This window comes from Phascolarctos cinereus, unplaced genomic scaffold (genome assembly GCF_003287225.1).
Source record: "Phascolarctos cinereus isolate Bilbo 61053 unplaced genomic scaffold, phaCin_HiC Scaffold_7;HRSCAF=346, whole genome shotgun sequence".
In the NCBI taxonomy this organism is placed as follows: Eukaryota; Metazoa; Chordata; class Mammalia; order Diprotodontia; family Phascolarctidae; genus Phascolarctos; species Phascolarctos cinereus.
In genome coordinates, this window is record NW_027556180.1 from 84,645,774 (window position 1) to 84,660,951 (window position 15,178).

At 36.4% G+C, this 15,178-nt stretch overlaps 1 protein-coding gene across 1 annotated transcript in view; it reads right to left on the reverse strand.

Annotated features, from left to right (window-relative positions):
- The window catches only part of CYP20A1 (cytochrome P450 family 20 subfamily A member 1), a 51,273-nt gene that overhangs the window by 16,757 nt on the left and 19,338 nt on the right, over positions 1 to 15,178 (reverse strand). The window contains exons 6-11 of the mRNA XM_020972841.2: positions 13,276 to 13,354; positions 10,313 to 10,428; positions 6,818 to 6,872; positions 4,205 to 4,325; positions 2,968 to 3,079; positions 2,776 to 2,840 (exon numbers count right to left, since the gene is read on the reverse strand). Of these exons, the coding sequence (XP_020828500.1) occupies positions 2,776 to 2,840; positions 2,968 to 3,079; positions 4,205 to 4,325; positions 6,818 to 6,872; positions 10,313 to 10,428; positions 13,276 to 13,354 (548 nt within the window). The remainder of the gene's footprint in view (positions 1 to 2,775; positions 2,841 to 2,967; positions 3,080 to 4,204; positions 4,326 to 6,817; positions 6,873 to 10,312; positions 10,429 to 13,275; positions 13,355 to 15,178) is intronic.

Consider the following 15,178-nt stretch of genomic DNA (forward strand, 5'->3'; position numbering starts at 1 on the left):
CAAGTCATGCTTTCACTTACTGTAACTCCCTTTTATCTTCTACTATAATATAAAGTACAATATTATAGTATACTTTAATATATTCATTTTAGTCTCATGTAAGTCTCATGAAAGACACGCCACATTCACTCTATCACCTTCATTCATTCAAGAAAATGATATTAAGTGCCGACTATATGTGTAGTATGTACATATGCATATGTATATGTTGGCATACTTTATGTATCTGTAAATTTTGATTAATGCCAACAAAGAGCCAGATATTTTAGTTTTAGAAGAAGAAAGCTCAAAGCTTGGGGATTCATGAGGATGGAAGACTGGCTCCCCTAACAAAACTTAGTTCCATTTTACTGATGTTATTCCACTTATGTGGCATTAATGTGAGACATCAGGTTTGGTCCACCTTCTGCATCAATAATTATAGAACTTTCTGTGCCCTCAATTTGATAGCTCAGAGAGTAAAAATTTGGAAGTACAGGGTACAGTGGATACTGCCTTTTGTCTTTAAGCAGAAGAAAAGGCCTTTTAAAAGTTTATGGGTAGCTGTAAGATTGTAATATTCTGCTAGATAGGAATTCTACAACTATTTCAACTTGTTGCTTACAAAATGAGCCTTTAGAAAGCGCTGAAAATAAAGTGTTATTTAGTGGAAAGAATCCTGGATTGAGAGTCAGAAATCATGGGTTCTAGTTTTAATTTTACCCACTAACTGGCTGTGGGACCTTGAGCAAATCAGTAAACACTTCTGGATCTCAGGCTCTAGATCTGTAAAACAAGTTGTACTAGACCGCAAAGTCTTTTTAGTTCTAAAAATCTGATGATTCATTGTAACCAATTTTATTTATTAGAAATTAAAGTATCATTATAGACAGAAAACAGAGTAACATGTTTATACACTGTCAAGACTCCTACTTTAACTTTCAAAAGCTTACCCAATAGTAATATACTCTAAAAGAAGCAACTGAAATAAATAAAACTTTATTCATCAGGATATTTTTATTATAAACTATATATTAAATGTTTGATAAGTATCCAAATACTTTAAAATGTATGCTATTTTTATATGCAGTTAAAAGATGCCTGACTGAAATTCACTAAAAGGATGGTTACTTTATTGACTTAAATCAAATCAACAATTTTTCTACAGATCAGCCCTTCCTGAAGTAACAGAATTTGGAAGATATATACCTAGATCGTCTACTGTTGTTTACTACTGATAACCAACAACCATCAATACCCTGACAGACTTAACAAACACCTACTTGGAAGAGCTAACAGCCCCTAAAATAAGGCATTAGTTGTGAAGAAACCTTTTGGTTGGCAAGTAAATGCAAGCACTGTCTTCTAGTTTGCTAACAGCTGCTGAACACTGTCTCATGATACTGTTGCTAGAAACTACATGCTTCAGAAGACAGTGTGTTGAGCATCTATCCCTAAACAAAATTTGATCATTTCATCTGCTAGCTTTATGAGCTCCTGTATGCTCTCAGTCAAGGACATTTTAACAACCTGTAAAGGAAAGAGACTAATACATGCAAGTGATGATAAAAGTAGTGGGGGGGAAAAATCTTTGAAAGTAAAGTCATATATATTACAGAAGCTTGTAAATAATAAGAAATTTAAACTCAACCATTACTGGGATTGCTGTTTCTACAATGGAAATGACAAATGCTACACTGCCATATCTCAGTTACTTTATTAAATTTTTCTATTTAAACAAAATACATTTTGTTAGGGACTGTTAGCATTTCCAACAGTTATTTGTTTAATCTGAAAAACAAAACAAGCTTTTTTTAAAAAGTCCATGTTATTTTGGGATTTATTTTGACTGCAGCATAGCATTAATATATTTTTGATCATTCCTCAATTTATTAATTTAATACTATGTTTGATGTTTGTCCGTAAATTATATCAACCAAACAACAAACATTTATTAAGTAACTACTGTGTGCAAAATACACCATTAGGGAAGATAAAAAGTTTAGATAAGATATGGTACCTGCCATCATGTGATTTTAAAAGGTTTTGTTTATTTTCTAAATTAAAATTGATTACATACACAAGCACCAATTTTTCTACAATAACTTACCTCTAATTTTATGTGACAGTCATTTTTAAAGTAAAATGTGTCTTACAGCAAACTTTGTAGGAACATACCTGCTCACTTAAAAGATACCTTGAGTTTCATGCCAAATACAATAATATTCTAATTTTTAAAACATACATCTATTTGTTGATATGTTAATATATAGTGTATATTTAGACATATCTGTATCTCTCTCTCTCTTGTTTCTGCAGAGATGGGCTCTCTAGTACTTTAGACAAGGCTGTTGACAGTGATATCCTCCCCTTGCTCCGCAAACAGGCCCTCACTTGTGGCCTTATAAACTTTTAGGGCCTCTGTAAAAAACCCAGTCTCAGTGTAGTAAATTCTAACTCCAATTCCTTTCATGCAGATTTTTTAAAATGTCTATATAGGCAGAAAGTGAAGCTTAGGTGACTCAGTCAGGTGTGTGGATAAACCTTGAGAAGTAAAAGGTGTTTATTTCCCAGTGAAATAGATTCTTGAGGGTGAAGGGCAAAGACAAGAACCAGAGGGTTAGAAGAGGAAACAAAGAAAAGAAGTAATGAGTCTCTTTTCTTTTTTCCTATATCCCATATTTCATTTTACTTTTCCCTTAGGAACTCAGAAAATAAAAATGCACATCATAAGTTTCTCATCTGTGCATGAATTGGATAATCAGCTAACAAAGAAACATGTCAAAGATCTCCTACTTGTACGGTGATGGCCAGGCACAACTATCCTGAAGAACCACGCCAAGAGCATAAAGAACAAGGGTCTGCAAAGAAAAAGTCAATACAGTTGATCAAAGTTGAGCAAGAGCCACATCTTAATTCTTATCAATCCAACTCATTTTAGATACTTTAAAAATCCTTGTAGAGAAGAGAAACTAGATTTCTTCCTACCTCTCTAGGAATGATATGCCGATCAACTTTTCCCTCTAGGTCCTGAAGTCTGGCAGCAATTGGTGTTAATTTAGCTGTTCGAACTGTCTCACAGAGCACTTGCCGGCAATATCTGTTTAAACAAAAAGTATAGAAGTGCAATACTTTTAAAGAAACTTTTATTCACTAACCTCTGATGACCTTCTATGTTTGGGAAACAGTTTTATCATCTGCTATATGTATTTCTCTGTGAGAGGGGATAAACTACTGTGTTTTAATACCTCATAATTTGTGATTAATAATGTTAAAATTAATGTAAAATCACTTAACCCTGTTTGCCTCAGTTTCCTCCTCTATTAAGTGAGCTGGAGAAGGAAATGGTAAACCATGCCAGTAACTTTGCCAGGAAAACCCCAAATGGGGTCACGAAGATTTAGACATCACTGAAGCAACTGAACAATAACAATGTAAAATTATTTAAGTTAGATATGGGAAGGGAAAATCTGCCCGATCCAAAAATGAATCCTGTCTTTCCCTGCTGTTTTTAACAAAATTAAGCTTTATTGATGTTTTTTAGTTTTACATTTTAGTAATTTTGGAATATAGCACCTTCCCACCCCCATTCCCAGGAATTAAACCCTCCCTTGTCACAAAGAAAAACTACTAAGCAAAATCAATGGATAGAGTGGCTGGTAATTTATACATTTCACCTCTTAGTTCCATATCTATCTGCTAAAATCTTTCTTCCCCTTTATAATCATGTTTTTACCCTAACCTCCCATACATAGGCCAAAACAAACTATTTACTAACTCAAGACCAGGGCGTATTTAAAATTTTTATAGCCCTTCTATAGGAGATGTCCAAGAGTAACCTGCTAGGCCCCTAGGTCCTACTCATCTGGGGTTCATGATGCTTTTCCCTAACTATGACTTTCTAAATTACAAGTAGGCCGGCCCACCCCAGTCCCATGGGCATTTGTCCTGCCAATCAGCCACTCAAATAGCAGTATCTCTATTTGTTACCTATGGCAACTGGGTAGCTGCTTATTTGCATAACTGACTTCAGAGTTTTCCAGAACAATATATCACAGGTTAAAAAACAGATTTAAATGATCCATTTAAGAGAAAAAATAACCCTTATAGTAGTAGTTAATACTGACATATAAATATACCGATATTTGGGTAAGTAATAATCAGGTTATGAAATAAATAAAAACTTGTTTTCTAATTATTCCTTCTACTTTTTCTGCATTTTTACCTGAGCTGATGAATTTTCTCTTGAGTAACTGGACCTTTCCCAAGAACTTGGTCTAGCTCTTTGTGCAATTTCTTCTGGACATCTTCTGATGTAGTAATAAAATAGACTGCCCACATGCATACTAGGAAAGAAAAAGTGGTAACAATACAATAGAAAAAGCAACTTCTTTTTTGGGGGAGAAGGGAGAGAACAGGAAAAGGATTTACTTACTTACTTTATTTTTTGAACTGATAAAGAAGATGCATAAAAGCCAGCCCAAAATAAGCTTTGACTGTAACAGTTTAATAAGATATGCCAAGAAGATGATTGAATAGAGAACATGATTATGAACAGACTGTTGCCAAAATGAGATTCTACAATCTGGAATCTTTCTTGAAACTGGCAAATTAAATTGAATCTGCTAATTAAAAAAACTGTCCTGGGTAAAATAGTGATAATAATAAACGTAGTCAAATGTGCAGGCTGGGGGAGGATTATCAGAGTCAGTGGTTATTTCTGGTTCACAGTGTGGAACATGAGCCTTGTTAAGGACCACAGACTGGTTAAATGATTCACATTAACCAAACTCATAGGAAACTGATTTGTAAAGCTTAATTTTTAATGGGAGATAAAATTAGCTCAAAATCTGTGATTGATTGTGTGATGAAACGAACTCTCATTCGTTCTTACTGGATATGTGAATTTATAAAATTATCACTGGCATATGATGGAAGCACCATTGGGGGACAAACTGATTCATCTGTTTGGAATGGAGAAATGGGTCAATTCAAAAACTGGCCTAGCACAGGTATGATATAAAACTGGATGTAGCTGGCATTCATCTTGCCAAATTTTACAAATTGTAGCTAGTGTCTTCTGGAGCCACCTGTAAATGGAGCTTAGTGGAAGTTCCCAGAAAGAATGTCTACTCTGAGGTAGAAAAGAGAGTTAATTTTATTGACTATAGGGCACAATCACACCCTACAACTTCTCCACAGGAATACTGCTGTTCAAAGAAATGTGACCACCTGGTAGCAAAGCACCCCTCTTCTTGGGCAAGGTCTAAATTGACCCTGACCCATTTTTTACTGAGCTGTCCTTTTTTTCCCCCCTAGGGTCTTTATCTGGTTTAAAAAAAAATGTTTCCCAGTTTCTAGTGCTACATGCTAACTTCCTTTTGGCTGACTTGTGGGCTTTTATGCTAATTTAATTCAAATATAATGATAACTTCCTATACTGTCTCCTGATTCACTTTCACCTAATTTCAATCAATCAACAAACATTTATTAAGTGCCCACTATGTTCCAGGCCCTGTGCCAGGTGTTGGGAATACTACAGTAAGATTCCTAGTGGTTCTCATATTTGACTTTGTGCCTATAGCAATGATTTCAACAGCAAGGCAGTTTTGGTTGAAAAGTTATTATCCATGATTCTTTTTATTCTTTACCTAAAGTTGAAGCTCACAAATATGAATATCAGTCATGTACCATATTATTTACTATTTTTACTAAATGTGCCTCATTACTGGAATTTTTTTGAATAAATGACAGAATTTTGGTTTTTATAATTTATATATCACACAGATTATACGACATGCTGAATTCAATATTCAATAAACATCTTTACATGTGATGGACACTCAATAAATACCCTGAATGGACAAATAAAGAGTGCAGTTTTATAAGAAGAACAAGCAATCTTAAAATATCAGAACTTTTGTACAATTCTAGTTAACCAGCAAGTGTATGATTTACAAATGTTAACAACAGACAATTACGACCTTCTAAATAGAATACAGTCCAACTTCTTTAAAAAGCCTAGTCAAAAATAACAGATGCAGCTACAGACATTATTTTGCAAAATTTGTTTTCCTAAATTGACTTTCTTCTTCTTCAGTAATTGAATAAATTTCTCAGGGTCAAAAATGGTCTTTTTAAACTTAAGGGCAATATTCATAGGATGACTTAAAATTTGGGCATATTCTTCAGATGTAAGGAAAATCCCTTTTGAATATCAAGAGACTGAATGTAATCTGTTATTCTATGGTTATAAATATGATTTTGGGGGCATTTTCCTTACCTTCTTGATATTTAATATCTATTTAATATATGGCATATGAATGAACAGTTGCTCTAAAAATGAATAGGGAAAACTGAACACAAATCATACATTTTGGAATGAAAGTATCTCTTAAATTCCTTCAAGAAGGGTTTTATTTCAATTCATGATTTCTGTGTCCTACATCTTCTCTTTGGTAGACCTTAATAATAGCAGGCTGGGACAAGAGTCAAAGAGAAAGGTATCAGCAGGAAATTGAAAGGCTCACTGCTCCAGTTGGAGAGGTGTCAAAAAGCTCATTTTAAAAAGCACGAACTAGAATTCACAATCTGTGAAGCTGGGTCAAGACATTTATAACATTTTGTAGTTGCAGAGCAATGCCTAATTTGGCTGTAGATATAAAGGTGCATGGGTGTATCAGTTTCTTTAAAAGAATAAAGAATAAAAAATAAAGAAGGACTAAGGAAAGTTATAAAAAAAATTAAGGGGACAGTTACTGAATAGCTGACTAGCTTTTGAATAACTTTACCAATCCTTATTTGATTAAGTAACCAAAAGAAAGCTCTCTGTACTTACAGTTAGCAGTTATAACACATCCTGCTAGAGAAAATATCATGCTGTCTTCTAGAATCTAGAAAATAAAACAGTTCAGAGAAGTGGAATTAAGACATTTAAGGATGACCCACATTAAGCCACACTAAATTAAACTAAACTGGAATGGCACAAAGTCAGGGATGAGAAAAGGAAAAATCATCATACTTCTTCATTCTTTATTCTGGCTTCACTTGCCTTAAACACCCAATTTTAACACCAATCACTTTAATGATTTGCTATCCATTGTGATAGAATCCCCTGCTCCTACAACATTCAGCAACTCCCAAACTGCTAAATCTTCAATACTGGGCAACCTCTTTACCATCTGATTGCCTTTCTCCTGCACTGATGAGAATTGCTAAAAAAAAAAAATCACAAAACTGCCCTAATATTATTGCATGATAAATTGCTAGATAATCTCAGATGGACACTCACTGCTGCTTGACAAACTTTCTCACTGCCTGACTATTTCATTTCCCATAATGAATGTTTCCAATCACGCCAACTCCTATGCTTATGGCAGATGACTTTTATTTGAGAATGGAAGCTATCCTAAGGAAAAATCCTTGCTTCTTCTACTTCTCAGAAATTCTGAGTATCAAAAGTAAGATCTAAAAGGGCCTTTAAGAAGTCTTCTACTAGACCAGGAGTCACAGACCCCTTTGGCAGTCTGATGAAGCCCACCCACCCCTTGTAGAATAACTTTTTAAATATATATAGAATCAAACTACAAAGAATTACAAAAGAAACTAATTATATTGAAATACAGTTATCAAAATATCCAAAAAAGCAAGTTCATGACTTCATTAACCCCACCCCCGATCTAGGCCAATCCATGCCTAAACAAGAATCCTCCCCACAAAATCACTGAGTCATTCAGCCTTTGCTGGAAGGATCTTGGTGAGGGAGAAGCAGGACTTCCTGATGATAAGTTTTTCCTTACACCAAGATCAAATTTGCCCCTGCAGCTTTCCCCCATTTTATGTCTCCACAAGGCCAAGCAGAACCAAGCTAACCCTCTTCCATATGACGGCCTTCCTAGCATTTGAACACAGACAGCCACCATGTTCCCCCCAAGCCTTCTCTACTCCAAACATTCTCTGATCCTTCGGCTGATCCTTTCCCACATGGTGTGAGCTTGAGGTTCTCCACTACTCTGTTGCCCTTTTCAGGTCATACTACAGCTCATCTAGTTATTTCCTAAAACGTGGTGCCTATCTAACCAACACAAAACTCCAGGCAAGCCCTAATGAGGTCAGAAAATGCAGTGAAACAAGGACTCCCTCTGTTCTGGATGTGAGGCTTCTCAATACAAGGCAGGATATCACTAAAATTTTTAGTTGTCATATCATATCCATCTTTCAGATTGAGCTTGAAATTCTCTAAAACCCCCATGTTTCTTCACAGAAATGGCCACCTAAGACTCCTCTATCAAATTTTCTGAAACTGGCATTTTGAACCCAAGTATAGAACATTCTAGCCTGTTGAGATATTTTTGGATTCTTTCTTTTGAATCACCTACCTTCAATAGCGCTAGTGATGAAATCAATCAATTAATCAACAAATATTTATTAAGTACTTGCTATTTACTAAGAACTGTGCTGGGCCCAGGAGATACAAAGACAAATTCAAAACAGCCTTCAAAAAGTTTACATTTTAAAAGAGGAAACAACATGTACATATATAGGAATATCCAAAACACATATAAAGCAAGTATAAAGTGGAAGGGAGGGAAAGGTATAAGCAGCTGGATGTAGGGGAGAGGGAGACCAGGAAAAGTCTCATATGGGAAGGTAGTATTTGTGTTAAGAATTGGAAGAATCCAGGGATTTCAAGAGGCAGAGGTAGAGAGATCATTCCAGAAATGAAAGATGAAATGTTGCATGTGAGGAGGGATAAAATGCCAAGAGAGCATGTAGGGCTGAATATAGAGTCCTGGGAGTTGTCTGCACAGAGATAACTGAATCTATGGGTGGTGATGTCACCAAGCAAGAGAATGAATGAATGGATGATTAAAACGGCATTTATTAAGTGCCTACTATGTGCAAAGAGCTGCAGAGACAAAAAGAAAAGCAAGATAATCGCTGCTTTCAAGGAGCTCACATTCTAATGGGAGGAGTGTGGAGAACATATAGAGAAAAGAGAAGAGGTTCTAGGACTGAGTCTAGTGTACACCTACACCTACTAGACACGACAGGGACCATCGATGTGAAATCAAAAGGGCACTGTTTCACTGATTGCTGAGGACAAAGAATTCACAACTTATTGGCCTATGCCACTCCATGCTTAACTAGGATGGTTCTTGGATACTACCAACGGTAGGTCACTGGGCATGTACTCAGAACCTTTCCAAATCCAGTAGAACACAGTGGTGATTACACTCTGCTACGCAGACTTTGAGAACCCAGGATTAATCCCTGAGCAATGGTTAAGTTTTGGAATACAATCTCATGGAGGGGGTGAGTTTATGTTTTTAATAAAATACATACAGGGGCAGCTAGGTGGCGCAGCAGATAGAGCACCGGCCCTGAAGTCAGGAGGACCTAAGTTCAAATCCAGCCTCAGACTAAACACTTGACACTTACTAGTTGCATGACCCTGGGGCAAGTCACTTAACCCCAACTGCCTAAAAAAAATAATTAAAAATATATATATATACAGCAAAAAGGAAGCAAAAAAAAAAACCTCACCTAAACACTGTGTTGCCTTACTTGAAGCAATAAATATCTAGTTTATTCTAGGTGTGACTCTGTGGCAAATCACTTAACCATGACTGCCTCAAGGAAAAAAAAAAGTATATTATGATCTGTATTGACAGTCTTGGGGGCCTTAGAGTAAACTGGGTTCCTTTCCTTATGTATAAATTCTTTATGGTTTTCTGAGATGTCCACTCAGTCTGAGAAGAGGCCCATGGGATGCAAATCACATTCATGTCCCTTTACAGAAACAGCATCTGGAATAATCTGTCATTTCTCTGCTATGGAAGCAAACAATGCAGAAACTAGGGCAGTGCAGTCATTCAGAGCAATCAGCAAGTGAAAAGATGGGTTCTCAGATTGAACATGTGCCTAAAGTTCAGAACCAATGACTTTCCTTCTTCTCCAAGGACACACCCATTTCAGAGTCCTTAGACTCTCACAATATTGTCTCATGGCAAGAACTGAATCATTTCAATTCTGTCCTGGCTCACGAAGTTGCAACAACAAAAGCTTATGAACTGCCATCTTTTACAGGGTCATCCAGATCAAAGGAAAACACAACTACATATGGATATTTAGTTGCTGATAATCTGGTAAATACCTAACAACTTCAATCATTAGTTCCTTGCTAAGCACCTATTTCACACAAGGCACTAAGCTAGGGAGTGGGAGATAAATATAAATGAAACACAGTCTCTGCCCTCAAAGAGTTCATGGTGTAATGGGGGAGATAAGCTACATACACAAATAACTATACAACAAAGTGAAACAGAATTACCTGCTTGTCATTCAGGTTTCCTTGCAATAAGGAGTCTATAAAAATATGTTGATTGGAGCTTCTTTCTCTTCGTTCTTTTATGACTTTTTTAAAAAGTGATTCTATTTCCATTAATGCTTAAGAAGAGATACAAAGAAACAGTTTTCAATTAAATTTAATTCAACAAAGGTTTTAGGGACAAAAATCTGTTTATTTCCTGATTGGTTGATAAATTTCATTTTGATACAAAAGATATTTCCCAACTATCACCCACACAATACATTCCCCTGAAACGTTCATGCAACACCACCTAAGAGTAAGATAGGTGGGACATGCCACTTTCCACTTTCCTAGTTTGCTAGTTGTTGACAGAAAAGAACAATGTGTAATATAATTTTGATTACATTGTAGCAGCATTGTTTCAGATATCTGACCTGATCTTTGTTACTTTTTAGTCATGTATCTATTCACTTACTGAAGTGATATAGCGTCCTTTTCACTCCACATTCTTCATTCTGCATCAGTTCATATAAATTATCCGATATTTCTCTGAATTCTTTATATTCCTCATGATGTAATATTCGATTACATTCATATACCAGTTTATTCCACTACCCCCAACGGTTCAGTAATACATTTTGTTTCCTACTTTCTGCAATAATAAACAGTGCTATTTTTACTTTGATCACAAAAACCTACATCATCTATGTTGTCGGAAGCAACCCTAGGTTCTTGAAGTTCATTACACCACACCATAAGCTCTGACAGGTTCTACCATGTTGAAAAGGCTTCACGTCTAGCCCTAGCAACACAATGAGCCTCTTCTTTGAGGACCAATTTAGCCAACTACAAAGACGCACGTGGGAAATACTGGCTTAAGGCAATAAGGGGACCAGCACTCAACGTGAGAATTAGACCTATTCCTGTAAGGATGTCATCCTTTTAAACATGTCTTCTACCATTCTGGACTATGCCTATGCAGGTATAAGTGCAAATACTGAAGGGCACATGAACAAAACCAGTGTGAAGAGGATAAGGAAGGCTGTCAGCTGAGAAATCTTTTCATCAAATAACTTTGATACAAGTCTGACATTCAAGACATAGGAAATTAACCAAAAAGCATAATACCAAGAGCCATTCCCTAATGGGGTAAGTGGTTAAAGGACATGAACAAACAACTCCCAAAAGAATTGCAAACTATTAACAACTACGTAAAAGACTGTTCCAAATCACTAACAAGAAAAATATGTATCTGGGGCAGAGAGGTGATGCAGTGGATACAGCACCGGACCTGGAGTCAGGAGGACACGAGTTCAAATGTGACCTCAGACACTTGACACTTACTAGCTGTGTGACCCTGGGCAAGTCACTTAACTCTGCCTGGCAGGGAAAAAAAACCACACAAAATACGTGTATCAAAAAGCCCCCTGAAGTTTCATCTCATACTCAGCAAAATGACAAGAATGTCAAAAGATGGAAATAGGGAAAAGTCCAAAGAAAGGCACACTAATATACCTGTGGATTGATCCAATCATTCTGTAAATCAATTTGGAATAATGATTTTTTTAAAAAGTGACTGATATATTACTATCTCTGCCCCAGATCTCAAAGTTAGCCATATGCCCTAAGGAGGTAAAAGACAGAGAGAAATGTCCCACATACTCCAATATATTTATAGCAACTGTTTTTGTAGTAACAAAAAATTGGAACAAAGTAGATATTCATTGATTAGGGAATGACTTAAGTTTGGTACATGAATTAACGAAATATTACTGTGCCATAAGAAATGAGAAATAGGAAAAGTTCAGAGAAGCATGAGAAGATATACGAACTGATGCAAAGAAAAGGAAGCAGAATCTAGAAAAAAATACACATGCTGACTTTAACGATGTAAACAAACAAAACCCAAATTGTATATTATGTATTTATAATGACCAACACTGCCCAAGGGAAGAGATGACAAAATGCACCTTCCTCCCTTCTTTACAGAGGCTGAGGGGACTATGGATTTGGAACACTGCACATATCATCAGACACAGCTATCAAGTCTGTTGGTTTTGCTGAACTGTTTGTTATCCTCTTTTCTTTTTAACCTCTGTTATAGGCATGGATGGTGGAGTAAGGAAGAGAGAGGGGATATATTTGGAAGTGAAAGTGATTTAAAAACCAAAGTTTATCAATAAAAATAAGAAAAAAAATTTAAATAGCCTTTTGATAAAATAGCAAGATAACTAAATTTGTTATGTGTAAATTCAGATCAACTTGGGATCACAGATAAGAGCTGGAAGGAATTCTAAGGGTCACCTTGTATTTTTTTCCCATACCTATAAGTTCTTTTTTTAATTTTAAAAATTATTGGGTTTTTTCTTTCCCTGCTACCTCTACCTGAATTGAAAAGAAAAGCAAATTCCTTAAAACAAATACACATAATTCTGCAAAATAAATTCCCTAACTGGCCATGTCAAAATATCGTGTATCTTAGGGATCATCTTATTCAATACCTCTCATTTTCCAGATGATCTTACAGATGAGGAAACTGAGACCTATAGTGGTTATATGACTTACCCAAGAAAACAGAGATAAAACCAATTATTCAGGTGAAACTTGTCATTCTAGCCCTTGTGCCACCAAAATACCAGTTATTTCTTGCATATAGATAGCAATAGATATAAAATAATTATACATTTGACTTGTGAATCATAAAGTATACACTTCTCATGGACAAAACACATACATCAGTGATGAGGGTGAAAGAGGAAAAACTACCAACTTTTTTTAACCTGTCAACGTGTACTTAAAGGAGGCAGTGCTCAAGTAATGGGAAGGATTTTCTAAATCTAAAATAACATCATTTTGAGTAAAGGCTCTAATTTAACACTGCGCCTAATGTCACAGATGAAGTATAAACTACAATTGGTATTCCTTCAATGTAATTTCATCTGGTCACTGTAAATGCATCTGAAGAACAAAGGAAAAAACCTTACCTTCTTCATACTGCTTTTTCCGGGTGGTACTTTTGTCAAGTGACCCATCCAGGAAACCCTTTCCAATCTCAGACCACACCTGATGAGAAAAATAAGTTGTATAGAAAGTCAGCTTAAAGCAAAGCAGAATCAATTTGCTTGTGAAAAAACTTGCAAATATATTTTAAATCTCAGTTAAGCTACTCATCAAATACAATACAATGACCTCTCAAATATTTGTGAGCTATGAAGGAAATCTATACATAATCACAAATTCTCATTTCTGTACATAATTTCAACTTCTTTCCCATAAAGCCTTTTCCCCACAGCTACTATCTTTTGAAGCCAAATATCCAGCAAAAGAGGGAGCAGGAGGGGAGGAAAGGGGAGTAGCGGTAGCAGTAAAAGATTTAGATCATCACTAAAAAAAACCCACACACTACATTTTCAATGCATAAAACATCTGGGAGTACATGAGGCTGAGGCCTGACATGGGCTGTGCTGAATGTAGTCAGTGCACAATATCTAGAATGCTAAGTCAGTTATTGAAGAAGACAAGGCATGTCCTCTCAATGATAGAAAGTAAATAAGAAAAAGCACAAATAAAATTCAAAACAAGTAACAGTTCACCCAGTGATGAAAGGTAGCATAAAAAAAAACAGTGAATAAACACTCTACATATTCAAAGAAAATTTCAATTCATTTCCTAGTTTTCAATTGGTTTAGTGCCAGTCCTAATCACTCGTATGTCATTCAATTCAATTAACATTTATTAGGCATCTACTGGGCTCCAAGCACAGTACTACATCTTGGGGATATGAAGATAAAAACAAAACAATCCCTGCCCTCCAGGGCCAATCCACTGGCAGAATTCAAGTATATACAAAGCACCACAAGGTAATTTCAAGAGGGAGAGAGAGCTGGGGAAGGGCAGACAGGAAAGCCTCTTGGAGGAGGAAGCACCAAAGCTATGCTTCGAAGGAGATTAGGGATTCCATAACAAGAAGACAACAAAGGAGGAGCTCCAGACGTGCGAAGGCAGGAAAGCCAAAGATGGAATGTCACAAAGGGGGAAAGCTAAAAGGCCAGTCATGCTAAAATGCACAGCGCGTGAAGGGGAGTAGCATGGGTCAAGACTGGAAAGGCGGGTGGGAGTCAGTTTTGAGGACTTTAAATGGCAGGCTGGGGATTAGGTATTTTGTTCCAAAGGCAATAGGAAACCACTGAAGATGTTCTGAGTAGGGGATGACGTGGTCTGATCCTTGTTCTAAGAATAAGCATTTCTAGAGGCAGCTAGGTGGCTCAGTGGATAGAGCACCAGCCCTGGAGTCAGGAGGATCTGACCAAATCCAGCCTCAGAAACATAACACTCACTACCTGTGTGACCCTGGGCAAGTCACTTAACCCCAATTGCCTAGCCAAAAACACACCAAAAAACAAACAAACAAAAAGACTAAGCATTTCTTGAGCAGGCAGACTTCAGAAAAACCTGGAAAGACTCATAGACACTGATGCTGAGTGAAGTGAGCAGAACCAGGAGAACGTTATACATAGTAATAGCCATGTTGTGTGATCACTAACGTTGATAGACTTAGCTCTTCTCCGCAAGGCAAGCATCTAAGACATTTCCAAAGGTCTCATGATGGAAAATACTATCCACATCCAGAGATGGAGTTTGAATGCAGATTGAAGCATACTATTTGCTTTTTTTTCTTCTGTTTTGTTTAGTTTTCTCTTTCTTGTAGTTTCTCCTACTGGTTCTAATTCTTCCTTACAACATCACTAACGTGAAAATGCTTAATAGGAATGTATATGTATAGCCTATCTCAGATTATGTGCCATCTAGGACAGGGAGGCGAGGAGTGAGGGGGAGAAAAATTTAAAACTCAAAAGCTTATGGAAGTGATTGCTGATAAATCAAAAT